This window comes from Taudactylus pleione, unplaced genomic scaffold (assembly GCF_031769625.1).
Source record: "Taudactylus pleione unplaced genomic scaffold, aTauple2 ptg000128l, whole genome shotgun sequence".
Lineage (NCBI taxonomy): Eukaryota > Metazoa > Chordata > Amphibia > Anura > Myobatrachidae > Taudactylus > Taudactylus pleione.
In genome coordinates, this window is record NW_028284530.1 from 8,682,583 (window position 1) to 8,710,576 (window position 27,994).

General features: G+C 41.6%; 1 protein-coding gene across 1 annotated transcript in view; it reads right to left on the minus strand.

Annotated features, from left to right (window-relative positions):
• Positions 1-27,994, minus strand: part of SLC6A11 (solute carrier family 6 member 11) — a 293,906-nt gene that overhangs the window by 221,146 nt on the left and 44,766 nt on the right. The window contains exons 4-5 of the mRNA XM_088472769.1: positions 23,732-23,872; positions 8,218-8,308 (exon numbers count right to left, since the gene is read on the minus strand). Of these exons, the coding sequence (XP_088328895.1) occupies positions 8,218-8,308; positions 23,732-23,872 (232 nt within the window). The remainder of the gene's footprint in view (positions 1-8,217; positions 8,309-23,731; positions 23,873-27,994) is intronic.

The window sequence follows — 27,994 nt, forward strand, 5'->3', positions numbered from 1 at the left end:
TTTCTAAACTTTCATGAGATGGAAAAACTCTCCTGTAAAAACTTTAGAAATAAATACACCTGTCTGTGATCTGCGTGTTTGGCAGAAACATGCACAGATCACTGTGATCCATGTATGTTTCTGCCTGTAAATTGTGATAAAAAGGTTAAAAGTAAAAAAAAAAAATTACATACAGTGTGTTACAGTATGTCTGGGGCCCTATTTGGATTACTGCGGAGAACATTGTGGGACAAAAGGTGAGTATTGGATCTTTTTTTCGGGTACTTCCATTGTATACTTTACGTTGAGAAGGGGATGTGAACATCTGGCAGCAGGTAAGTATGTGTGAGTGTGTATTGTTGTAATAAATCTTTATTTTCACGGGGTGTTGTGTTGTTTACACATTTCTTTACAGGTGAACTACACGTACCAGTGGTCCCTTAATGCCCCACATGCTGGTACTTGTGGTTCTCCAAGTACCAGCATGCTGGGGAGGCTTGCTGGGACCTGTAGTTCCACTGTAAATACAATGTGAATAATTCTAATTTTTACACACTACACCTACACTATCAACCCGCCACCCATCACCCAGGAGTGGCGGGGATATCCCCAGGCTATCAGCTATCAGCCTAGGCCAGGGGTGCCCTGGCGATGGGGACCCCTTTATTGGGGGGGTCCCCAACTCCCCAGGGATCCCTGTACTGGGCTGACTAGCAGTCAGGACTGATCCTGCTGCTGGGGGGCCCGGTGAAAGGGCACCCCTGGTTGTGGCATCAGTCCCCTGCTAGATAGGGCCCAGAGCTGGTTTTAAATATAGGGGGCCTCACACATTTTTTACACCCCTATATTTAAAACCAGGTCTGGCCCTGCAGCCAGGTGCTGGTTCTTAAATTACGGTGGAACCCTACACATTTTGTTCCACATAATTTTAATTACCAGGACAGGCTGGCAAGTCCGGGGCTGGTTAAACTTTAGGGGGGCCCTATGTCATTTTAAAAAAAAAACTTTTAACCCATTTTTTACAGGCTAGAACACAAGCAGCTTACACATATCTGATATGCGCAGGCTGCTTGCTCGGGAGAGTTTTGCAGAGAGAAGACACTGCAATCTAGGGTGAGTAATCTCTTGCAAAACCTGCTACTCAGGGGAGAAATCTCATTCTGCTTCATCATCGGACATCTCACTCTCAGCTAAACTGGCTTCTTGGTAAATTGGTGAGTTGCAGGAGCTTTCAAATAACCCGAGTTTCGGTGATGCTAATCGAGTTGAGAAAAAAGCAAACTCTCCCAGACTCGATTCTTAGTAAATTTACCCCCATGTGTGCACGAGAAGGCCCCCCCAGATAAGTACCTAGGTAATTGGTACCCAGGCCCAGAATAAAAACAAAAAAACATTGCTTTGACAGAATATCTTCTCACAGATAATGCCTTGGTCAGATATTGAACTCATTAACTCAGAGCTTTGAGGCAGTAATGCTAACCATTACATCAGCCATGCTTATTGTTATCAAACAAACGTACAGGCTGTTAGCAACTTTTTGACCTGGTGACAGTGAGAAGAATGGGAACAAGATTAAATGAAATGGACACCAGAGAAGGAAAATGCTGTTCTCAAGCTATAAAACAGTTAAAAACATTATATGTAATCTACATCATTACATGTTATAAAAATGTATATGTAAATATATTAACAAACTATTTTGGTGGATCTAATTAAAGAATAGATTTTTTAATACCAGCTATACATCTGAAAACATATATAAAGAAATAAACAACAATGTATATCTAAAATTGTAGAAACTGACACAAGATTAACATATTATACCAATATATCTAAAAGATGAGCATGAAAATCGTTAAGAACCCAAAACAGATATTAAACACAGAGAGGATAATAAATGCTGCCACTAAAAATGGCGAACAGTACTCATAAGGATTCAACCAATGACAAATGACTTCCCCAAAATATAGTAATATAGTTTCATCACTATAAAAGTAATGTATTCAAGGTAAAAATTGCTGACAATGGTATTAAGAATTGCTGGTAATAATATTCGGAAATGTTAAACTCTCACACTGAAGATGTATGTGATATATCTAAATATGAAACAATTTGTCCCAAATAAAAGTATTACAGCTTCACTAGAAAAGGATTGTATGTAATATTCACAATCCAAATCTATTCAATCAAATGCAGAACAAAGGCCCTCATTCAGAGCCGTACGCTCTGAGCAGAGCGCACGCTCTGAATGAGGGCCGGGCTCCATTTTCATGGAGCGTCCTCCTGGACGCTCGTATAGCTGTGGGTCACCACCCACAGGCTATACGAGCGTGCTTTGTGATGGCCGCGATGGTCGAGACCATCGCGACCATCGAAATTGCGAGCCGGAGCCTGCGGTTGAGGTTTTCAACCGCAAGCTCTGGAGTGATTTTGGCTCTATCAGAGCCAAAATCAATCCCACTGACATCACTAGTGATGTCAGTGGGCCGGCTTCTGACGGGAGGCGTTCCCGTGGGAACGCCCCCGTCAGGGAGGCACGCCCCCGGCACGCCCACCAAAGGGGGCGTGCTGTCAATCAACATTGACAGCACGCTCCCTTTGATCGGACACAACGAGCGAAGGACTTTCCTTCGCTCGTCGCGTCTGGCGCACGCGCACGACGGAGCTCCCTCCGTCGTGCGCATGCTCAGTGCATAACATCGACCCACTTGCGAGCGGACAGCCGCTCGCGAGTGGGTCTGAATCAGGCCCAATGAGTCCTAATTTGAAATACTGGACCTATAGAAATGTATAGCAGTAATTTAACTCTGCAAATGTGCAATACTGTAAATACATAATGAATAAACCATCCCAATTGTTATTGCTATTGCTACATAAGTAGCATGATAATGGAAAAATTGTATATTTACAAATAAATGTAGATTTATCACACTTTAATATTGAATACTTGCAGCAATGATGTTTTATTAGCAACTTTCCCACAATGTGCTAATCCAGCACCCGGTAACCTACACAGTACAGGAAGTGATTCACAAACAAATAAGTGATCTTGCAAGGAATCCCGCAGCATCAATGCCAGATTTGGGGTGTAATCATCTGGTTCTCGGTAGCTAATGTGGTTCTGTATAATATAGACCGTGATGATCTACTGTACCAACAGTTCTGTTATAATGAATAAGTCCAATAAGGTGTCATGAAAATAACATGTTTCAGAATTTATTACAACTTCATCAGAGGTATAACCTTCATCAGAGGTATAATCCCAACCATATGCTAAGTGTAACTGATAAATCAATACCATACAATGCCAACACCTACAGCCTTACAAACAAGTGCAGAAAAAGTCCCCAATTCAAAAAATAAAACCCATGTGATTTAAAACTATAGTCACTACTCCAAGCAGAAAATCATTCCTTTGGTAATATAGGGCTGATTCAGAGCCGCTCGCAAAAAGCGAGCGGCTTTTCTTTTAAAACCGGCCTCTTGGCCGCTTGCATAGCTGTGGGTGACCACCCACAGCTTTTGCGAGTAGCCAGGTGATGGTTGCGATGGTCCATCGGGCGACAAGACCCTTGTGGTAGGGTCTCATCCCCGCAAGCCCCAGTGAGCTTCTGGCTCTAATAGAGCCGGTAGCTCACCACTGACATCACTCGTGATGTCAGTGGGGCCGCCCCCGAATGGCAGTCGTTCCTTCGGGAATGCCTCCATTTGGCAAGCCACCTCCCCTGACCCACTTACCAAATGGGGCGAGCTGTTTATCAACATCGACAGCCGCCCCTTTTGGATGCAAGCGCCGGAGCAAGTGATTTCTCGCTGAATCAGGCCTTATGTTCAGAGTGACATGTATATGACAATGGTCACATGTATAGTTTGGGCACTGTTAGTCAGTTGAGGTTTCCAGGGACAAGTCCAACATGCGAAAGGCATCATAGTTTCCTTTTGGGAAAAAAAAACATACAAGATCAGGAAAACCAGACAGCAGTTCCAAAAATGAAATTGATTATATAAATGCTGATTGTTCTGGGTATAAAGCTAAACCAGATGTGTTATGATCTGTCATCATCAGTTAATGTTTGTAATACTTCCCCAGGAAAATCACAACCATCATAGTTGAAAATATTAGGTAAAGGGAAAAAAAGTATATTAGGCACATACTACAGCAAACTACTAAATTCATATTTGACACACATTCTGGATTTATAGATTGTCTTTCAAGCTATTGGAATCTGCATTAATGCAGTGATTGATGACTTGTGCAGAACCAAGATGGCAAGTACTTTAGAGGGTGATTCAGCTGCATATGCAGGAGATATCGCAGCTGCTAACATGTAAGCAGCTACGATAGCTGTAATATGGTATTAGAGCAGGAGGCATCATGTCTCCTGCATGCATTACTGATCTAAGCTGCGTCCAAGGACATAGCATTGGATCATCTGTATGTCCCTCGGCTGGCCAGGTAACCATAGGGTCATGCAAGCCGGCCATCGTAGATGCCCAAAAGAGACCAGAAAATCTCTGTATGCCGATCGAGATACCGGCCTCTTCCCTCCCCACCCCAAAGGTGGTGACACGCCTCTGGTTTGGGAAACAGAATGGCTCCAGCACTCACGCAGATTCCTGATAATCGGGAATCTGAGTTCAGCCCCTTAGTCAATATTTTTAAAACAAAATAGTGTGCACTGTATATGCCAATGCAACAACAACACACACACAAACACAACATACATACACACACATTAACTTTTTTTAAGCACCCTCTATAACTTTGATTTTCTGTGCTGTAACGCGTTTTGCTACCACAGACATTGGGCATGACTGATGAGAAGGGCACAGCGTGAATTGACACTGGTACAGTATCTGGTGGATTAGAATGAACAAAAGTAATTTATAATTTCAAAAAAGATTTTGAGAGTGCAGTAAATTTGGCCACACAACAGCAGACAGATTTTAGGGGGCTTCATACAACCTTACTTGTCAACAATGATCCCTGTTAAAAACAATCCTAAGTGGCATAATGCATTATTAATTAACTGTTGCCATTAAGTAATTGATTTTCATTTAAATGTTTTTAAATATTTTTTTGTGGAATCTTGTTTGAGCATTTATTAGTAACTCAGTATTTAAACAGTCAATAATATAGAGTGTGAAACTGCTAATTAAATTATGGTAGTTATGTTTACCAGTAACATTAATAATTCAGAGAAGAGTCAACACAGATTATTAGAAGAGAGAATTACATAATAATTAAAAATGAATATGAGTCATAATATAAACCACGGGTTCATATTTCCATTCAAATCTGGGCCAAGCCTGGCTTGCCAAGCCTATTAGCTAAAACTTGCAATAAGAGCCTGTTGGCTCAAAGTAAAAGATCTCCCAGCTTTGGACTAGTTCACACTTCCACTATTCTATGTATAGTATTGTGGAGAAAACGTGTTTTTATTTTTTACTTGTAAAAGTATCAAATGGTTCAAAAATAATAAAAAAACAGATAAGCTGTGTATTGAGAAAGTATTAGTGAGTACCGATGAATCCAAACTAAATAACATCTGATAAATGTCCATCTCTTTCCTGTAACGTTTATAGTATGTACTACTGTATAGTGTTATACTGTAATTATTTATAATAATGGTACAAAATCTGCAGCAAAAAAATTCTAGGTAAAAAGAACCTTAATTCATGTTCTCCAAATAGCATCCTGCACATGTCCTTTACCTCGCAGACGGCAAGTGACTTATTAGAACTAGTGTTTTATTACAAAGGCTTCTAAAAATGAAAAGTGGAGGTGTTACACATAGCAACCAATCGGATTATAGATTATATTCAGTTCTCTGTTGCATTCTAGGAAATGATAGACAGAATATGATTTATCGCTATGAGAAAAACCACCATTTGTCTATTTCATAAGCTTTAGTAAATCTACCCCTTTACCTGGGTACATACTATACAATCTATCGTCCGATATATCGTTTGGAACACTCTTTAGTACACATTATATAGTGCGTAAACCCAATCCATCATTCACTGCCATTGTTCGTTGAATCGTCCCATTTGCTGTGCTGCACATCAGATGGGACAATTCCACGGCCAACGCTGTGTTGCTACATGCAGCATGTAACGATCCATCGCGCCATTGCATGCTGTATCTTGTAGTGTGTACGGCGACGCTATGTATCATTACATCACATTTCAACTATCATATAGTGAGTACCCAGCTTTATACTCATATATACTATTTACCTGTCATAAATGTCCCGCTGATGAGCTCCATGTTTTTTAATCTAATCATCACCTATCAACATAGGACTATTAAAGCTTTCTGTGCACCCTGTTTTATGTTCATGTTGCTCTCATTAGCGCCAGTATTGTGAGAAATTTCTTTCCCAAACAATTTTCATAAAAGCCCCAACACGATTTATTAATATGTGACCATTGATGAGCTATAATCACATCACACTGCATAATAATAACAACACATTTTCATTATTTCTGAAGCATCCCATCTTGGTTATAACCACAAAGGAGCATTATAAATAAAGAACATAACACTTTCAAACAGACGTGCAAAGTGTTTAGTTACCAGGGCAATGTAACATATAAAAGTAAAAGTTTCAGGTTTTTTATCACGGTGACCCTACAAGTTCCAACATTATTCACAGTGAGTGGGATGAATTCTGTATGTGAGATCTCGGCTAACCGCAGCTTGTATAATAACCTAGGACATGATACAGAGTAGAGATGTGCGCTGACCCCGGCGTTTTGGTTTTAGTTTTGGATCTGGATTCATCTGTGTGTTTTGGTTTTACAAAACCACCCTGAAGTGTTTTAGTTTTGGTTTTGGATCTGGGTTTTTCTTAAAAAAAAATTGATTAAAAGTTTTTAAAAACAGCTAAAATTAAGTAATATTTGCAATCCAAAACCCAAAATTTGGATTCAAAATCTGAATTCCAAACCGCAGGAAGATCAGAACCGTGACTCGGATCTGTTGGCTCACCTCAGGAGATCAGGACCGTGACTCGGATCTGTCCGGATTCATGAAATTTGGGTGGATTAGAATCTCTGGAGAACCAAACCGCACAACTCCAATGTGGAGGTAATTTAAGATGCATACCAATGCAGCTAGATGGTCCTCATCCCAGGAGAAGCCTACAGTATGAATGTGTACTGTGCCTCAGTTATCAGAGAGGTCGAAATATGTGCAAAAGTGTAAATGTCATATTACGTTCAACCTCCTGCCACTTTAGTTCTACCTTCTTTAAATTTTTTCTCATACAGTATATTACTTTTAAGTTTAGCCTCAAATACTAATCATGAGTATGAGGACAATTGGAACCAGAAGGCCCAAAATCAGTTGCCATTGAAAGTATAGGATAAAAATTGAAGACCACCAGCTCTAAAGTGGCAGAAAAATCAAGCCCTTTTCATTAGTGGAAAATCTTTGATCCACACATAAAAATACACCACCTCCAAGCCTTTATTTTATTTCAATCATCCCTCTCCACAAAATCTATTTTCTGCACTGTTCCACAAAACAAAACAGCACAGTGGTGCCTGCACCCCCTCCGGGATGTAGTTATGAGACCGACTGCCATCTCAATCCCAACAGTGTAATCCCGGCAAGGGATTTAACATAGGCGTTGAAATACCAATGCCTATGTTAATCCTGTTGCCGGAACGCCGAGGACGCCGGACCAATCGCCCTCTCTGTATACACTTAGCCTGAGGAAGGGGGGTTAGGGTTAGGCACTAGGGTGGAGGTTAGGGTTAGGCACCCCATTGGGAGTGCTAGGGTTAGCTATCTGGGGGGAGAGGGGAGGGTTAGAGTACTTACCTCGAGGTGTCGGGATTTCGACCCACTGGGCTGCCGCTGTCGGTATTTGATCCGGCAGCTAAACAGCTGCAGGCATTACATACCGATTCTGCCTCCTCCATCATTTGGTACAGTAGTTTACTAAAAATGCCTTTGCAACCTTTGCCATTTGATGTAAACAACATGATGACTGATTATTATAATTATTGAAAACAGGAAGCAAAAGCAATAACATAATATTCTCATTTAAAGTTTGACTGGGGTAATTAGAACCATCAGCCATAGACCTCAGTGGAACAGAGTCCCCCGGGTGTCAGAGCTTATAAGGCAAGTTATAAATCTGGATCACATTGATATTAAACTACCTGTCTTTTGTTCAGCATCAAACATAAATGTTCTATAGCAAATAAAGTATTCATTGTACTTACTCCCAGAACTCCATCACTGGGGATGTGGCATTTGCATAGGATAACTGACTTCCATTACTCATGTTAAGTTTTTGGAATTCCACACACTTATCTGCAAATAGAGATATAATTTCATTATTATTAGTATTTTTTTTTTTTTAAGATTATTTTTATTTGGTATTCAAAAATGTAGATGAGCGAGGATACAGAAATAGAGAGGCATGGGATGGGGAGGGATGCTGTAAGAAACAAGGCATACTGTACATCTTCTTAACTCCTGAATAACTGCTACATTCACTGTAATGTATGCTTATAGAAGATAGAAAATCTGAAGATTATGGGGAAATGTTAACTCTCCACGTCACTGACATAGGGCCTGATTCAGAGCCGGACGCTATTTGCGCTCGCTCGTTCAGAAAAAGGGATGGCTATTCAAATGAACCGTTCGCTCTTTGCGGTCTGTTCACGACCTCTAGGTCTGAATGAGCGAACCAAACTTGCGGTCGTTTTTTGGAAAACTACGCCCCCTGGCCGCTCGCATCCTACGTCATGTCCGCTATTTATTAGATTAATCGAGTACATCAACCAGCGTATGAACTGCTCGTTATTCTTGTGGTTGGTTTTTCCTACCACAATCTTGCGAGCAGTTCTGACTATAAAATAACCCAGTGACGTGGTCAATGACGCTGCTGTATTAATTATGCACACCCATAAAACGCCCGTTTTGACCTTTAAGCACGCCTGCGTTCTGATCTCCACTCCCCGTTTTCAAGCACCTTCCACTGTTACCACCCACATACGCCTCCTCCTGTCACTCAAAATAGCAGGCATTCACTATTTAGCGAACAAACGATTTTCGGCCGCACTGACTGGTTCGCGCATGCGTATTACGATCTGTACGCATGCGCAGTTGTGCAAACATCGCTCGGAACGAACGAGCGGCCGCTTAGGAGCGGCTCTGAATCTGGCCCATAATTCATAAAATCATCTTATATAGCACATAAACTTCACGATTTAAGGGCTGCCAACAATCACAGTTTAGTGAGTTAATATACAATATATAAGGTGAAACTAAGAACAAAAGCTACATGGAAGACACATCATTAGGGTCGCATTACAATTCATTGTTACTGCATGTCAATGGCACTCAAAGTCATCTCTGAAATGTTAGTGTCTCCTCATTATCAAAATCAAACCCTTTGAAGATCACTACACTGTTGAAAATAGTGAAGGTCTTCACGTTTAATGTAGCTACAGTTCTTCTGGTTCTGTACATATAGTATTCACACATAACAGTCTCAAATTTACAGTCTTGCCTCACAAGTGCCACTAGATTGTTTTTATATTTTTTTAAGCAAAACAAGTCACGAGAGATTAAAAATTAGTTGCCTAATATTGGAAAAAGGATATATATAATTTTATGGCTCATTAGCAATGATATATTGTGTCATAAATAACTTTGGATTTGGCATTGTTAAATACAATTACAGCAGTACAGTACCTCCTGCATTAGGCAAACTATCTCTCAAGAACTCCGTCACCATTATTCCTATGGGGACTGCTGTCTGGGCCAATTTACCAAACTATGAACAGTTTAGCTTATTGGACCTTGGCCCTAAAGTTAGCCACTGTAGCCTCATACTTGCTATTTTTACAAAAACCCCTTTTGGTTAGTTGCGAAAGGGGCAACTATACTTGAGGTGCAGTAAGGACCATGCTGCTTTGATTGTGTCATTGTGGCCCCACCCATGCTGCAATTTTGGGCACTGTACAGTGGGGGTCGAGCCACAATGAAGCTATTCATTGTGAATCAGGCATACAGGAGTCCGGGAGAGCCCCCAAAATTTGTGATACTCCCAGACATTCCAGTACAGTTGGTAAGTATGTGAGGCCTATAGGCTACAGTTTCACCAGAGAGAGACCTTCTGATCTCTCCCCAAAATAGTGGCTAAATAGTGTCAATAGCTGTGTCTGCAGAGTGCAAACACTTCCTTAACTTCAGAATTAGCACTGACAGAGGTTTTAATGGGTCAAAGTAATTACCAAAACAGCCTCCTACCAGAAGCTATGTTCTTACATGACTTCAATTATAAACTGTGATGTTAATAAATATACTATTGCTTCGAATACAGTTGATAACTGATAACAGATATACATAAAAATAGGGTTTTTAGGCGGCTATTGATATATAGGCCCCCTATATCAATTATAGAAAGTAATATTACAATAAAGCCAATCACTTATTTGCTACGATTTACAGTAAATGTATGTTAGATGTAACATGCTATTAAATGAAAAAATAAATATATATATATATATATATATATATACTAATATATATATAAATATATATATACACATTTTAGTTTTATGTTCGTAATGGAAATTTTTTAAAATAAGTACAGTAAAATTTTTTATTATCATCCCTTTCATCTGTGATCCAGTTACACGTTAACTGAATATAACATTTATAATGGAATCTCAAATACTTTCATTACAACTCGCTATAATGCATTTTATAATCTAAAAATGGAACTCTACATGCATTGGACCACAACGAAGATGATCGCTGCACTGGAAGAAACTGGCACTTTTCATTTTTAATAATGTTAAAATAAAATCATGTGTTTTTTTTTTTTTCAAGTATTTTGTGTAGACTAACTAGGTCATTTTATCTTATTCAGGCTCTAAATGTGACATTTCTATTACAATTTGTACTCCTTGAACTATAACAAATATAAATGTTTGTGAAGGTTATTCTGACATTTTTATATGATTTTATTAAACTGGAAAGCCAGAAGGCAAAGAGATAAAACAGAATAATGTAGACATCTTCATCTCACCCTATATGCTATCACATGTAAGTGTAAATTGTCAAATAGAAACATAAAGTACCACTAGTCCCTTTGTGTTAAATAATGTGCAATGTAACTTTTTAGACAGCGGTGACCTGGCGGTACGTATTTATCAATCAGCGGTGATACGGCTGATTTTCTAAAGCTAAGTAACTAAGAAGAAGTCACTGGGGTAGCTGAATGTTAAACAGTTCCCCAGAAATACTGTCTGGCAGCGCTAAGGCTGAACTAATTGCTTCGCTGGCCTTTCTGGATGCACATATAATGGGGCTCGGAATGGGGGTTCCAGTTCCACTGTCTCCCCCTTGTTAAAAATGTAAATGTAAAAAACAAAATAGAAAAAATATATATTTTTCAACCTGTTATTTCTGGTAGAAATAATTATTTTCCTAAATAAACCTTCTTTATCGGGCTTTCCCCCATTATCACAATCCTGGAATGGCAATAGCTATAATAGGATTGCAGAAGTACATGTTCTTAATATAGATGAGTGGGTCCGGTTCTCCGAGTATCTGACCTGCCAGAACTTCACAAACCGGGCCGGGGATCCGAGTCCAGCTCAGGTTTTCCAGCCTGACTCGGATCTCAAAACGAGGCAAAACGTCATCCTCTCACTGTCGGATTCTTGTGGGTTTTAGAATCTATAAAGGTCCTCGTCATCTGCGTCATTTTCACTCTGACTGTGCAGAGTGTACTGAACAGATGTGCATGTCCTCCAGGGGTGTTCTGTCAGTCTAGGGGTGCTCTGCCCATCTATCAATGGGGCTGCTGTGTTCTCCAGGGGTGCTCTGTCGGTCTAAGAGTGCTCTGTCCGTCCATCAAAGGGGCTGCTGTGTCCTTCTGGGGTGTTCTGTTGGTCTTGGGGTGCTCTGTCCATCCATCAAAGGGGCTGCTGTGTCCTCTAGGGGTGCTCTATCAGTCTAGGGTGCTCTGTCCATCCATCAAAGGAGCTGCTGTGTTCTCCAGAAGTGTACTGTCTGTCTAGGGGTGCTCTGTCTGTATATAAAGGGGCTGCTGTGTTTTGCAGGGGTGCTCTGTTGGTCTAGGGGTTTTCTGTCCATCCAAGAGTGCCCGATGTAAAAAACATAAAAGCTGTAATAATAATATTAATAATATAATTTTTTTTGTGCTGTACCCCAGTGTACAGTACTATATATATATTTTTTTTACTGCAATGTTGCTGATCAGACTTCAGTGTAATAATTATACATGTATTGTGACACTGTAAGTGGAACTGCAGTGTAATATTCATAAAAAATATTTTACATTGTAAGTGGAACTGCAGTGTAATATTTATACATGTATTGTGACACTGTAAGAGGAACTGCAGTGTAATACTCATAAATAATATTGTGACACTGCAAGTGGAACCGCAGTGTAATATATATTCATAAAATATATTGTGACACTGTAAGTGGTAGTGCAGTGTAATATTCATAAAAACGATTGACACTGTAGTCATTGATAGCACAGTATAATTTTTAAAATTGGTACAAATTCAAGTGTGCTGTACCCCACTTCGTTCATGTTTGTTGATATGGAGAACGATCAGTTGAGAGGAGAGCAGTTACCACATACTAGTGCTGGAGCTGCTGCCAGTGCCACCAGTCATGACGATACTAGTACTGTATGTCTACGTCATCTACTAAAGTCGATGCCCAAGGGCATACAGGGCTTAAGTCAGGGCATCTAAAATCAAAGAAGCAATCTTTTACATTAGTAAAGTAAAAAAACATCAAAGGGAAAGTTAACAGCAGAAAGAAATAAACTTGGCAATATGCATTTCACCACATGAAGAGGCAAGGAAAGGCTAAGGCCTTGGCCTTTATTTATGACTGGTGGTTTTGCCTCTTATGATGATCTAAGCCCTTCTCCCAGGAGACTTTTAAAAATTTTTTAAATCATTAAGGAACAGGAACCAACTTTATGCTCCCAAATGTCACAAATCCCTGAGGAGAGTCTAAGTGTGTCGGTGGGTTCCATGTGTGAGCCTGACCTTTCCAATACTGTATTCAAATAGAAGCCTGCTATTACCACTTGTGAATCCTCTGCAAATGTGGGGATGAGCAATACAAGTTAACAAGCGGATATAGAAATCGAGGATGCTTCTGTGGAAGTGCACCAGGATGAGGAGGATATTTGTGTAGCTGACGCTAATAAGAATGTTGATAGTCAGGATGTTAATGATGAGGATGTTGTTGATGAGGATGTTGTTTGTGTAAATCAGGCACCAGTGGAAACAGTTGTTGCCCATGGTAAGGAAAAGCCCATTGTCATGCCTGGGCATAAGACAAAAAAATCCACTTCTTATGTGGGGAAATATTTCTACCCAAATCCGGACAACAATTGTCAAGCCATCTGAACCCTTTGTAAAGCCAAAGTAAGTAAAGGTAGGGACCTTAACAATCTAGGAACCTCCTCCCTGTTACGTCATCTACAGCGCATCCATAATAAATGTTTTTGCAAAATTCTGAAATTTTGGCTAAAGTACCAACAAGCAGTCCAGCTAGCTTTCTTCTCTCTGCTAGATCCAAACACCTGCCATATTCACCTCCAACACCTTCATCAACATTATCCACAATCATGAAGTGATTGGTTTGTTTGGCCCCCACAAATCAAGCTACCAGTGGGCAGCTGACATTGCTGGCAATGATCTCTACATGCAAAATCTGGCTTTACAGAGGCAAGATGTTGTCACCATCATCATCCAATTCATTACCTTCATCAGTGTGTTCATCATCTTCACACAATATTAATTTGTCCCTGCTGGAATCCACCATTAAAGGTGCCTCTGTCATTTTTGGACGTAATTGGTGGTAAAGGTCTCCCTCAAAGAATTTGTAGTTCATGTTGATGGACATTATCTTTTCCACATTTTGAGGAAATAGCCTCCAAAGGCAATCACTGAAAACTCTTTCTGATTACACACTAGAGGGTGGGCAGCTCAAGTAAAGCAAAGCCAGTTTGTGCAAGGGCCTCCAAACGGACTGTCTGACATGCCTATTTGGACGCTATCATGAAAAAAAATTAAAATAGTCCTCCTTCCATATCAGATGGAGTAAGGTAGAGGTCTCATTAATAGTGTGCAATTAATTTAGACCTGACCAGATGTCAAAACTTGGTTGAGTTGACTCATCTGCATCACCATTGGGTCTTTAGGGAAAGTTTAGTTTTTTCTCGGCAGATGCACTTGCTGGAGAAACTGAAGGATCACATGCTGCATCACATGCCACTTGGACTGACGTTTTGTTTACCAACAACTCTGTGCCTGTTGGGAAGAAAGACATGGCGTATGACTTAAACCTATGATCCAGCACAGTCGCCACAATGTATTGATCCAATTGTAAGATCCTGATAACCCTTGGATCCTGGCAAATTGAATAAAGGACTTGATCTACAAGTCCGACTTACTTAGCAGAATCACTTAGTTTTAGCTCCTCCTTCAGTTTCACAAACAGCTTTTCCAACAGTCTAATTAGGAGAATTACCTGACTCAAGCTGGCAATGTCTGAACTCACTTCATAGGTGACTACTTCGAAGGATTTCAGCACTTGCACAACACAGAAAGTAATTTCCACTGAGCTTGAGCAAGGTACTTTTCCTTTCTCTTCTTATGTCATAGTTCGCTGTGTACCTTTAGATGGCTTTTTGCTGTTCCTCCATCCACTGAAGCATATAAAAAGTGGAGTTCCACCTTGTAACTACCTCTTGCTACAGCTGGTGGCAGGGCAAATTCAACATTTCTTGTAGGTGCTGCAATCTTCTATATGTGCCTGCTGAATGGCGAAAAATGTCCAGAATTCTTTTGGGCCACAGAGAGCATCTCCTGCACGGCCCTGTCATTTAAAAAAAAAATGTGCACCACCAAATTGATTGCATGAGCAAAACATGGGATGTGTTGGAATTCACCTAGCTGTAATGCTCTCACAGTATTGGTGGGTTGTCAGAAATTACAAATCCTGAGTAGAGTCCAAGCGGGGTATACCATTTTGCAATGACTTCCCTAAGTTTTTCTAAAAGGTTGTCAGCGAGTACTGTAGTCTGTAGTACTGTAGTCTGCCACTGAATGAGCTGCTGATTCTTAGTTGCTGCTTCTGCTGTGGTGCCGTTGAAGGCAATTCACCCAGCCAGTTGGCTGTTACAATCATGTAATCTTTGGTTTGCTCTGTTCCGCTTGTTCACATATCTGTGGATACTGATTAAAAAAAAAATTATGTCCATGTACAGGCTGGGAATTGCTTTTCTTATGAAGTGGAATCTAGATAGGATTTGGTAGCATGGACACAGGACCTCAATTACTATCTAAAACCCACTGCATTATTGGCAGATATTGGATGCACATCTAATATCAGCATAGATGTTATGGCATCAGTGATCCGCTGTGCAACTGGGTGAATGCTGTCATACTTGCTCCCCCTTGCAAAGGATTATTTAAAAGTCAATTGTTATTTTTAAACTACTATTAGTTGTCTTCCTGGTCCCCTTTTGGGATGCAGGTCCACTCCCAGCAGCAGCAGCAAGTGAGCATTCTTCTGGGGCAAGGACTGATGTGATAATTTAAATATTTTTTGTAGTTTTTGTAAATGCCTCCCCTCCTCCCTCATAAATTTGCATCGAAATAAAAAAAATAAATTAAAATTACTACAAATCAACCCTTCCTTTTCCTGCCTTCAACTACATACATACTCCATCTCCCTCATCAGGCCTCTTATATAATAAAAACATTTGTTTCCTGATGTGCCATGTTGGAAGTAAAACTGACATAGATGCTGGAATCTTTGATATCAGATTGCTAAATACCAAAAATGTCCAGAAATGTTTATGGCCACTCACAGCATCTCTTGCATGCCTCTTTAATGTTAAAAAATATTCTGAACCACCAAGACTATTTTGTGGGCAAAATATGGGACATATTGTTCACCCATGCTCTCTCCTCCTCCCTCATAAATTTGCTTTGGAATAAAAAAATAAATTAAATTTACTATGAATCAACCATTCCTTTCCCAGCCTTCAGCTACATACATACTCCATCTCCCTCAGTCCTCTAGATTAATAAAAACATATGTTTCCTTATGTACCATGTTGGATGTTGAACTGCCACATGTTAGCTTAGTCAGCCAGCTAGCTTGGTGCAAATTATAGGCCTAAACTGGATGAAAACAAAATTGTGAGCTTTGAGGTCGTCAACATTGACTGGAAATGAGTGGAAATTAATGTTATTGAGGTTAATAATACTAATAATACAAAGCCCCAAATATTGTGATTTTAACAGTTTTTATCAATAAAAAAAAAAAACAGATCCAAAACCAAAACATGCAAGGGCACTTTTGGGAAAACCAAATCCAGATCCAAAACTTGAAAGAGATACAGATCCAAAACCAAAACACGGGGGTTGGTGCACATCCCTAGTTCATAAATATGCTTTCCCAGGTCATTTTGCAGGATAAGACTTACAAACTAATAAATTGTCTAAATCAACAGCCAACTTAGATTACCTTTGTTAGGGTATGTGGGTCTGGTGTGATTAGAAAACTTTTTAGTCCCTACAGAGCACAAGTTACCTCAGATATTTTCAGCCCTAGCAAAATTCTAAAATTCTAAAATCAACTCATTTAAATTGTGATCTCCATGTAATATCTTTTAATTCTACAAAACAGCTCCATTATTAGGATGTTATATGATAAATTAATTATGCGCTAATTATCCATAGTCGTGAAATCATCAAGTACACTGAAATATTTTGTTTTCACTATTTAAGGTCAAGGACCACTTTTCTAATAGATTAAAATGTTAAAATCCACTTTTTCAAATATTGTATTTTCTTAAATAGTTTGCATTACCTATCTGGTTCCAGCCTTTTTTTACTGTCTAAGGAGATCAGACATGAAACATTTTTAAACTGCTGAAATCTATTGCATAGTCTACGACACATTGGGTCTTGTGCGGAATTTAAAAGAATGAAGTAGAAGTATCTGTCATGTTTAAACACTGCACATGCTCAAGAGTATGCAAATATGTGTGTTACAGCAGAAAGGGCATAATTAAGTGCTAACAGGGTGCTCGCATGTCGGCTTAGTTCAGTGAGGGAGTGCCAATGGAATTGAACTCTGCAAGGGCCCTATTGCCTTGTTTAGGGCCGTAACTAGGGTGGTGCAACCAGTGCCATGGCACAGGGCACTGCAGGGCAGGGGGCGTTGTTTGGGCCTCAATTTCCTGTTTATTATCATCCTCACTTGTAGCTTCCTCTTCTTTTATCCCCAGCATCTCCTGGCCTCCCCTATCTCTTCCCTGGCTTTTCCCCATGAGACCATGACCCTTTTTCAGGTGCACTATGTTATGTCCCTATTTAAAAAATGGGGGGCGGGGTGCCAATGCTCTCTCAGGCACAGGGCAGCAAAAAAATCTAGTTACAGCTCTGGCCCTGACTAAAGGGTACTGTACTCCTATTTTGCTAATTAATTGTAGGTGTATATTGCAAGCAACATTCTCACTATTGTAGCATTGTGTGGGATTAACTAAAAAGCTTAGTTACATAGCAGGAGAGTAAAGCTGGCCACACATCTAGAGATTATCTGTCCAACCAGCCAACTAGTTGATTGGTTGGAATTAAAATCTGGTAAGGTATGAAAGCAAATGACAATCAGCAATTTGCTCCCAAATGTTGGAAAATGGACCAAAACTGTTGTTTGAACAAATTGTTTAGATCAAACATTTAACAAACTTGTCTGAACGACCATTTTCATCTGTTTTCTGGCATTTAGGAGCAAATTGCTGATCATCATTTACTCCCATACGTTACCAGAGTTTCATCCCAACCAATCAACAAGTTGGCTGGTTGGATGTAAGTTGGTCTAGTGTGTGGCCAGGTTTAGAATGGGTCATGTTGGGAGGTATGGCCATGAGAACCTTACTGTGAATCATACTTGCTCAGATCATATCAGTATGTGACATTGTCAGTGTAAATATTAAATGGTTATCATACATTACTGACACCTGGAAAGCAGATATGAACAAACACAAACCCACCAACATGACCCCTTCCACCAGGTACAAGATGCTCTGCTCCAGGACTTTGCACCCAATTTATGATTGCTGCCACCTGTGATGAAACACTCTTCTCATCAATTACCTAGTTCAGCACAGGTGACAAGGGCCGGTTCTACCCATACGCATGGTACGCAGTTGTGTAGGGTACCACCTAGTGGTGGGCGCCTTAGCTGCGACCATGCGGGCCACGGGGAGACTGTGTCTCTGTGACACAGCTGCTCCGTGCGTGTAGCACTGACCGGACGGAGTTTGGTCAGCACTACACAGTGACAAACACACAACCGCTGATGCAAGCAGCTGTGTGTTTGTTTTAATTAGCAGCCAATGAGAGTCTGTCAGACACTCATTGGCTGATGTGCCCACTGCAGGTGCTCCATCTTCTGGCTCCAGCAGTGAGTAATGAGAGAGATGTCATGACATCTCTTCCATAATGCAGAGCGACCCGGACCGGGAGGATGGACGGAGGAGTAGATGGCGGCGACAGGAGCTGGTGCGGGGATTCAGGTATATGTTTTTTTTTTATTGTGTGTGTCTACTGGGGGTGCACTACAAGGGGGGACTACTACTAAGGGAACTACAAGGGGGGGCTACTACTGAGGGCACAACAAGGGGGGGCTACTACAAGGGGGGACTATGACTATGGGCACTACAAGGGGGGGACTACTACCAGGGGAACTACAAGAGGGGGGTTACCACTGGGGGCACTGCATTGGGGGACCACTTCTTGGGGGACTATATAAAGGGCAATACTGGGGGGACTGCATAGGGGGAACTACAACTGCGGCCACTGTTTAAGGGGCACTGCATAAGGGGTACCACTATTGGGGCACTGCATTGTGGGGACTACTACTGGGGGCACTATATAAGGGGCATTGCATAAGGGGTACCGCTACAGGGGGCACTGCATAGGGGGGAGTACTACTGGGGACACTATATAAGGGGTACTGCATAGGGGTGGGACTGCTACTGGAGGCACTATATAAAGGGTTTACTACTGGGGACTGGGGGCACAAGGGGCACTGCACAGGGGGACCACTACTGGGGGCACTGTAAAAGGGGCACTGCATAGGGGGTTCACCACTGGGGGCACTGCATAAGGAGGACCTCTCCTGGGGCACAAGGGGCACTGCATAGGGGGCACCACTACAGAAGGCACTGCATAGGGGAGACTACTACTGGGGGCTCTATATAAGGGGCACTACTGGGGGCTGCATAAGGGGGACCACTCCTGGGGCACAAGGGGTACTGCACAGGGGGGACAACTACTGGGGACACTGTATAAGGGGCACTACATAGGGAGGATCACTACTGGGGGCCTGCATAAAGGTGACCACTACTGGGGGCAATGTATAAGGGGCACTACTTGGGGCCTGCATAAGAGAGACTATATAAGGGGCTTACTACTGGGGGCACAAGGGGCACTGCACAGGGGGGACCACTACTGGGGACACTATATAAGGGGTACTGCATAGGGGTGGGACTGCTACTGGAGGCACTATATAAGGGGCTTACTACTGGGGGCACAAGGGGCACTGCACAGGTGGACCACTACTGGGGGCACTGTAAAAGGGGCACTGCATAGGGGGATCTCTACTGGGGGCACTGCATAAGGGGGACCTCTCCTGGGGCACAAGGGGCACTGCATAGGGGGCACCACTACAGAAGGCACTGCATAGGGGACACTAGTACTGGGGGCACTATATAAGGGGCACTACTGGGGGCTGCATAAGGGGGACCACTCCTGGGGCACAAGGGGTACTGCACAGGGGGGACAACTACTGGGGACACTGTATAAGGGGCACTACATAGGGAGGATCACTACTGGGGGCCTGCATAAAGGTGACCACTACTGGGGGCAATGTATAAGGGGCACTACTTGGGGCCTGCATAAGAGGGACCACTACTGGGGTGCTTTGCATACTGAGGGTACTGTAAAAGGGGCACTACAGGGGGGACTGCATTAAGGTGCATATGGAATAGAAAGGACTGTTCCCAGAGTGACGAGAAAGGGGTGTGTGTCATGGGTATGGCTTTTTCCATGAGACCACGGGCCCTTAATTTGTTTGGGCACGCACAACAATATGCCTGGGGGCGCCAAAAAATATACTCGCTTACCAAAAAATTTTTGGTAAGCGAGTATCGCTTGGGTCGGCCATGCAGGTGACTACAATTATAAATTAAGTGGGAAATCCAGGAGCAGAGCATTTTGTACCTGGTGGAAGGAGTCATGTTGGAGGGTACGCAAAGATATTTAAGCACTAAGGGGTAAATTTACTAAAGTGAGAGTTTTTAGAAGTGAGTTTTCAAAGTGATGTTGCCCATTGCAACCAATCAGATTCTGCTTAACATTTAACTAGCACCTTCTAGAAGATAATAAATAGAATCTGATTGGTTGCTATGGGCAACATCACTTTTAAAACTCACTTCTAAAAACTCTCACTTTAGTAAATTTACCCCTAAGAGTGCATACACACCTAAAGATTTTCTGTCCAACCATCCAACTAGTTGATTGGTTGGAATGAAAATCTGGTAGGGTATGAAAGCAAATGACAATCAGCAATTTGCTCCCAAACGCCAGAAAATGAACAAAATCTGTTGTTTGAACAAATTTAGGCCCTGATTCAGAGCCAGACGCTCTGAAAGAGCGCACGCTCTATATCAAGGCATCTTTTTTTTTATGGAGCGGCCTCCTGGCCGCTCACATAGCTGTGGGTTGCCACCCACAGCTATAGCGAGCGGCCAGGATGATGGTTGCAGTGGTCAAGACCATCGCGACCATCGGGCTTGCGACAAGACCCTTGTGGTAGGGTCTCGTGGCCGCAAGCCCCAGAGAAATTTCAGCTCTAACAGAGCCGGAATCTCTCCACTGAGAGATTGCCCCCAGGCACATTGTCTCATGGGAACGCCTCCGTTTGGGCAGCCACCCCCCCGGCCCGCTCACCAAAGGGGGTGAGCTGTCACTCAACATCGACAGCTCGCCCCCTTTGGTTCGAGACCTGGAGCGACGGAGTGCCCGTCGCTATCCAGGTCTCGCACATGCGCACGACGGAGCCGGCTCCGTCGTCCGCATGCGCTCTGGGCCACCATCGACCCGGTTGCGAGCGCTCAGCACTTGCGACCGGGTCTGAATCAGGCCCTTGAATCAAACATTTAACAAACTTGTCTGAACGACCATCTGTTTTCTGGCATTTAGGAGCAAATTGCTGATCATCATTTACTCCCATACGTTACCAGATCTTCATTCCAACCAATCAACTAGTTGGATAGTTGGACAGGAAATCTTTACGTGTGTAGGGCCATATGCAATTAGAAGCTAAAAGTCACGTACTTTCGCATGCCGGACTTTTCGCCAACATCGCTGGTTTTGCATGAGAACAAGTATTGCGCGCGTCCCCGCTTATCCCCGTATTCAATTCCAAAGGACGCGAAAACACGACCCGGCGAAACTTAAACAGGTGAAAAGTGCTGGCAGATATGTGGAAATCAGCCTGACACCCTCCAAAAGATGCACTGACATGGGGGATCACTATGGATACCCCCGAATAGCCCTGCTGGAGGTATTTGGGGTGCTTAAATGCTCTCAATTGGTGCTAATTTGCGTCTTTGCACAAGTGGTGAAGAAGAGCATTTTGCAGGTTTTTTTGGCCAAAATAAGTAGTCCCAGCAAATTTGGGGTACATGAAAATGGATGGAAGCATGGTTAAAAATTGCTAAAGTGAGGTCTTAAAAAGCATTAAAAATGCACCTTCAGCAAGCACCTGCAATAAATTAAAAACCTCCCCCCATACTTGCAGAACCCCCCCCCAAGACAAATTCATTAGTTTGTAAGTTTGTACCCCAACTTTGATTTTTTTTCCGCCCCCTTTTTCAAAGTCATTTTTTTGGGTGTCTAATTGTTTTTTGGATTTTTTTTACACAGTTTACCTTTGGGGACCTGTCCTAAGAGTGCAGAGTGCTCCCTTTGCACGCCAAAACCGCAATTCTGCACTTTTTTCCGCCACCTATTCATAGGCAAAACTTTTCCGCCGGGTACATTGCATTGCGTTTTTGCACCGGCGAAAAGTCAAAACAATTGTATAGAGGGATAAGTTTCCGCCACGAAATGACATCACCGGCGAAACTTTTTTGCAAAATATTAACTTTTCACCGCTAATTGAATACGACCCTATATTTAAGATCTAGATTGGAAGATACAAAGCTTAAGCGTTTGATTCTGGGTACACACTTTGACGACACATTGGTCACCAGACCGATCCACCAGAGTGGCTGATTGATAAGCTACACACACTTACCAATCGGTCGATATCTGGGCTGACATCACAACTGGATGGGCATTTAAATTTGTACGCACAGTTGAGTTAAGAAGAAAAAATAAATGGATCTGCGCTGGAAAAATTCTTAACTGAATTAAAGTGTACCTGCAGCTTGCAAATTAAAGGGGAATTTGCAACCCCACAGACCTAATCATTAATTAAGGACAGTGTATCAACAAAGTGAAACCACATCCAACAAATTGGAGCGCTGTGTACACTTTGTAAAGTTCATTCAATTTAATAAATACAACATAAATACATAATTGCATATAGAATATGAATAGTTCATTACTGGTATGATGCCTAGATCAGTAAAAAAGATATATATACTGGATAAAATGAAGTGGATATAATAAAGCAGCATACTTTTCTAATGCACCACAAAAAAAAGAGTCCAACATTGTTGCAATTTCTTGGATGCAGTTTCACTTCATTGCTACACTGTCCTTAAATAATGACGTACAGTTGAAATGCCAGTGTCAGCGGTCCCTTGCAGCAAGTGTTGGGGAGGTTGGCGGATTACCTGTACACACAGCCAGACATGTCAATATACGGTATATGCAAGATATATTGTCATTGGTTCAGCTGCAGGGCCACCCTGATATGTCTGTGAACAACATTGCTCACACACATATCAGGTCTACAGACCCACCAATCCGCTACCGCTATATCTGGAATGAGCTATATATCGACTAGTGTGTGCCCAGCATAAGTCTGGTTCACCCACAAAGTGGCTGTTGTAGCCAGCAGCCGTGGAAGCCTGATTTACTATTTTATGATAATGTGAGAATGCATATGGCTAATGCGTAAAGCTCAACTGACCATTATTTTTACGCCTGCCGCCACAACCGCTGTCACCAGAATCAGCACTTCATGAACCCCACACTAGGTGCAAGACATCAATCAGAAATAGGCTTCCCTTCAATGTTCGCATGACTCATAATTGCACAGAGCTTTGGATGCACGCTAACGACACTCCCTTGACACTCCTACATGTAAGGGTGGAGCTGTGCGCTCACACTGACAGATCCACCAAAGTTCCATCAGACGCAGAATAGGAAGGACATATACAAAAATGTGTAAATTCAAATCTGCACAAGCGCTGAATGCAAAAAGGAGCCCATGGCTTCCATGCACAGAGATCCATCCAACTCGGAACCAGGCCCTAAATGTTTTCGATGGTGAATTTCAGGTCTTTCAAGAAAATGTACCATAATACTGTAGATAAACATCTCTAGAAATGATCAATTCTTAATTTATTTATATTATTTTGCTCATCAAGATTAATAATTTTCTTAAAATGGAAAATAATTATTTTACCTGTGTTCCATTTATGTCCACATGTGGCCCAGGGCAGCTCAGCAGAAAAGCAATTAAATAAATAGAAAATTGCCCAAGCTAATATAATGATGTAGTAGATATTTAAATGTGCCTCAATAACCTGGGTCGCATAGCCAATACCTAAAAGGAAAATGAGACATACAATAATTAATTTAATAACAAGGTTTAAGAATTTATATCATATGATGGTAACATATTATATATATATATATATATATAAATATGTATGTAAACACTTAGTTCATTAAAACATAAGCAGCGGCACAGTGTTCACAGTGCTTCTACATAGCTACATAGGATCAGTACAAACATATATACAGAGGTGTCCTGCTACATCTTTGCTCATAGCGCAGCATTCTGGCTTCCCTGCCACAGCATGTCAGTACGCATTATGGCAGATACTGCATGTTATGTCATGGCGAGGTGTACTGTATGCCACAAAAGATCACACGCCATGCAGTACATAGTTTAACCACTGGGTGGCGATTGCTCCACGGATGAAAATTACAGTACTGAATACAATACTGTAGCAGTGCACGGTAATCCGTGAGGCTGGCAAACCATGTTCAGGCAGTGTAAACAGTCACTCCTCGTACTTGAAATTATCACTTTGTGTCAAGACTGCAGTAAACCGCTACAGACATTATATTGTACTTACTGTATTATGGGCCATCCGTACTGCATACTGTCACTACATGGTGTAATGATGCCTAGTCATAAAGACAGAGCAATTCAGAGTCAATACTTTTAAAGTACTCTGTTCAACTTTATGTAGTGCTCCGCTCTTTCCTCATCCCTTCATCTCCATATTATGACATCCAGCTTCATTAGACTATAAACTGCTATTGACACACATTCCCTGCGGGTCTCGATACGACTGGTGTGTGTGGATGAGTGGTGAAGGTGAGCACCTTACTGAGTGGGTGCCCCGGGTTCGAGACTTGGAAAGGGACAATGTAATTTTGGACATCAGTATTTTCTTTATTTTATTTTTTTCTAATATAGTACAAGTATTAAGTGGGTAGCGCACTGGAGTGAGTATGTCTGTAATGGGTGTGCAGCTAATAAAAGAGATTGTCCAATTCTCTCGGGATACAGTAATAAAAACTTACAGCGCTCACCCTTTTGTAAATGTTTGGTGGTGGGTAAGTGGTAGAGAGGAGAAAAGGAATAAGATGATAACAATGGTGTATGTTTAAATAAGCTTTTTACTTTGAGTATTGGCTACATACCAGTGCTATAAACAAAAACATATACCAATACATATATAGTAATCCAGGCAAATGTCACTTGAATCGTTAATGAAACCATAAATGATGACAGCATAAAAACACAATGACTCATCTGTATGTAGTTGACAAGCCCTAAGGGGGGGTGTTATTGTGTACACCTGTGTATCCACTGATATGGTGTATGCACTAAGTGAGGTGAGTGCACATACGTCAAATTGTCACTGTTCAAGTGTCCTCTATGGCTAGGCCAGTAACGGCGTCCCGTTAATGGTCCCTGGGATGGTTTTATGATAGCAGTGTAGATGGAAGTTTCGGTGCCTGGGTTGCCTTCGGGGCGGGATGGTGTGGCTAGGTGGCAATACGGCAGAGGTTCCTGGCTGGGGAGGATGATCGGCATCTGGGGCATATGGTATGACACAGCTCTGGGTCCCAACTGCACAACAGCCTACCTCCGCCCAGAGAGGAGATGGACCAGTTATGACCTTGTGATCTCCGCCGGGCACCCCCTTTCCAGTAGGGGAACTCACCTGACTCTTGCCGTGCTGCTGCCAATCTCCCTCTTCTGCCCTCTATGAATGTCAGTTTGGCTCCTGGGCACGGACTGTTGTTCAGCTTCCTTCATCGCTTCCAGGTCACGTGACCACTGCTGGCGGGATGTTAATCTTTATACAAGTAGATGGAATCAGCGGATACTGGACTGTCAGGCAAAGGTGAATATGATTTAAAGCTATTTTTTTCTAAATCTTCACTACAAGATTAAACATAAATCACTTGGGGCAAAATGTAATAGGGTGAGAGTTTAGAAAAGTGAGTTTCTGACACCTTTCAAACTTTGCCAATGTAATAGAGTCCAAAAACAAAGTAACAGAGCGAACTTGCATGTTTTTTTAGACTTAAAAAACTCTCACGATTTAAAATCTTATTCAGATGTTTTCCCATTTTGAAGATAAAACTCAACCAATGTGAGAGTTTACTGCTAAACTCTCACATTTTCTAAACTCTCACCCTATTACATTTGACCCAAGGTGTGTGAATTCTGTCATTTATAAAACTACATTTCTGTGTTGGCCAGAAAACACACAACCAGCATTAAATAAAGACAGAACAATTCAAGTTCAATACTCTTAAGTAACTCTGCCGAAATCAATACATTGCTGTCAACTTCCCACCACCTGGCATTTCCGCTGTACAGTAGACATTGTATTGTACACATATCAGGGAAGTTTTTCATAAAGAGAGATCATTCTGTACTTTTAAAATACAGTACTCTGCACATTTCCTCTCTCTTCCTCTCTGTGTTAGGCCACCCTATCCCTTCACCACCTCCCCCCACCAACACTCATTACTATTCAATCCCACTGAGCTTATTGTATGGTTCACCACCATTCCCTACCATCATTCGCTTCTATTCAATGTCACCACATGCAGAGCCCGCAATTGACATTCAGGGAGAGTTGGAAAGTTTGCTGTACAGTACATTACAGTATGTGTGTAAATCTGACTCTGATACTAGCCATAGCCTCCCCAGCCATTGACCTCACCACACCTCACTATTATTTATGGTACATTATCGGCAGATCTGATCATATGTCCACATTTCTAATACCTGTTTAAAGTTCGCTGGTTAGGATAGTGCAGCTGGTCAGACATCTGGTAAGTACATGGCCAGAGGATGCACTGATTAAATTATAGGACATGTTGGAATCCACAAATTGGGATTGTCTATTGATGAGAGTAGGGAAAGTGGTGATATAGATATTGATTCCCTAGCATCGCTGGTCTTATGTTACATCAATTGCTGTATGGATAGTGTTACAGTATCAACAAGTATTAAAATATTTCCCAATGCAAAGCCATGGTTGAACGGGGAGGTTTGATCTTTACTCAAGGCTCGTGACAGAGCATTTAAATCCGGTGACCTAATGATGTTGAAATCTGCTAGGGACGAGTTGCGGTGAGGTATTAGGAGGGCAAAAATTAGTTACTCCGCAAAGATCAAAGCTAGAAGTTGTGAAAACAGGAATCTGAAAATCTTGTGGCAGTTGATCCAGGATATTACTGGTTGTAAACTAAAAAAGGATGTGATTAGCAACAAAAATAATTTACTAGTTGAAGATTTGAACCTGTTTTACTCTAGGTTTGATAAGGAAAATAGCCTATCTGTAATGCCCCGAATTCCCCAAGAGGGGGAGTCTCCTCTTATGTTGGAGGAGAGTGTTGTGGTTGAATGTCTACGTTGGGTCAATTTGAGTAAATCTGCTGGCCCGGACGGGATTAGTGGTAAAGTCTTCAGAGGATGTGCAGACCAGCTAGGTTGGATATTAACAGTCCTATTTAATTTGTCCCTTTTTAATTGTGTAGTGCCAAAATGTTTTAAGACTGCAAACATTGTCTCAGTCCCTAAAAAGGTGGTGGAAAAATGCCTTAATGATTATCGCCCAATTGCATTAACCTCATTGGTAATAAAGTGCTTTGAAAGGTTAGTATTAAGGCATATCGAATCTTTTTTCCTGGCAGATTTCGATCTTTTTCAGTTCGCGTATAGGAAAAATCATTGTACTTAGTGTTGCACTCCACTTTAGCTCATTCGGAAGCGAGGGATTCTTATTTTAGGATAGTTTTTGTTGATTTTAGTTCTGTTTTTAATACGGTCATCCCCACGTCATTAAGATCTAAGTTGTTTGACTTAGGTTTAAGTGGGTTTATTTGTAATTGGATTTTACACTTTTTAACTGACAGACCACAAGTAGTTAAAATAGGAGGTGCTGTGTCGGGAGAGGTGTTGATTAAGACAGGTGTTCCCCAGGGCTATGTCCTCAGCTCCCTATTATATTTGCTATTTACCCACAACTGCGTGTCGACTTCTGATTCTGTGAAAATCATTACATTTGTTGACGACATTGCAGTCGTTGGGCTAATTAGTGGGAATGATGAGTCCCACTACAGAAAATAAATAAAAAAATTGGTTTCCTGGAGTGGTGCTAACCACTTGCTCTTAAATGGAGACAAG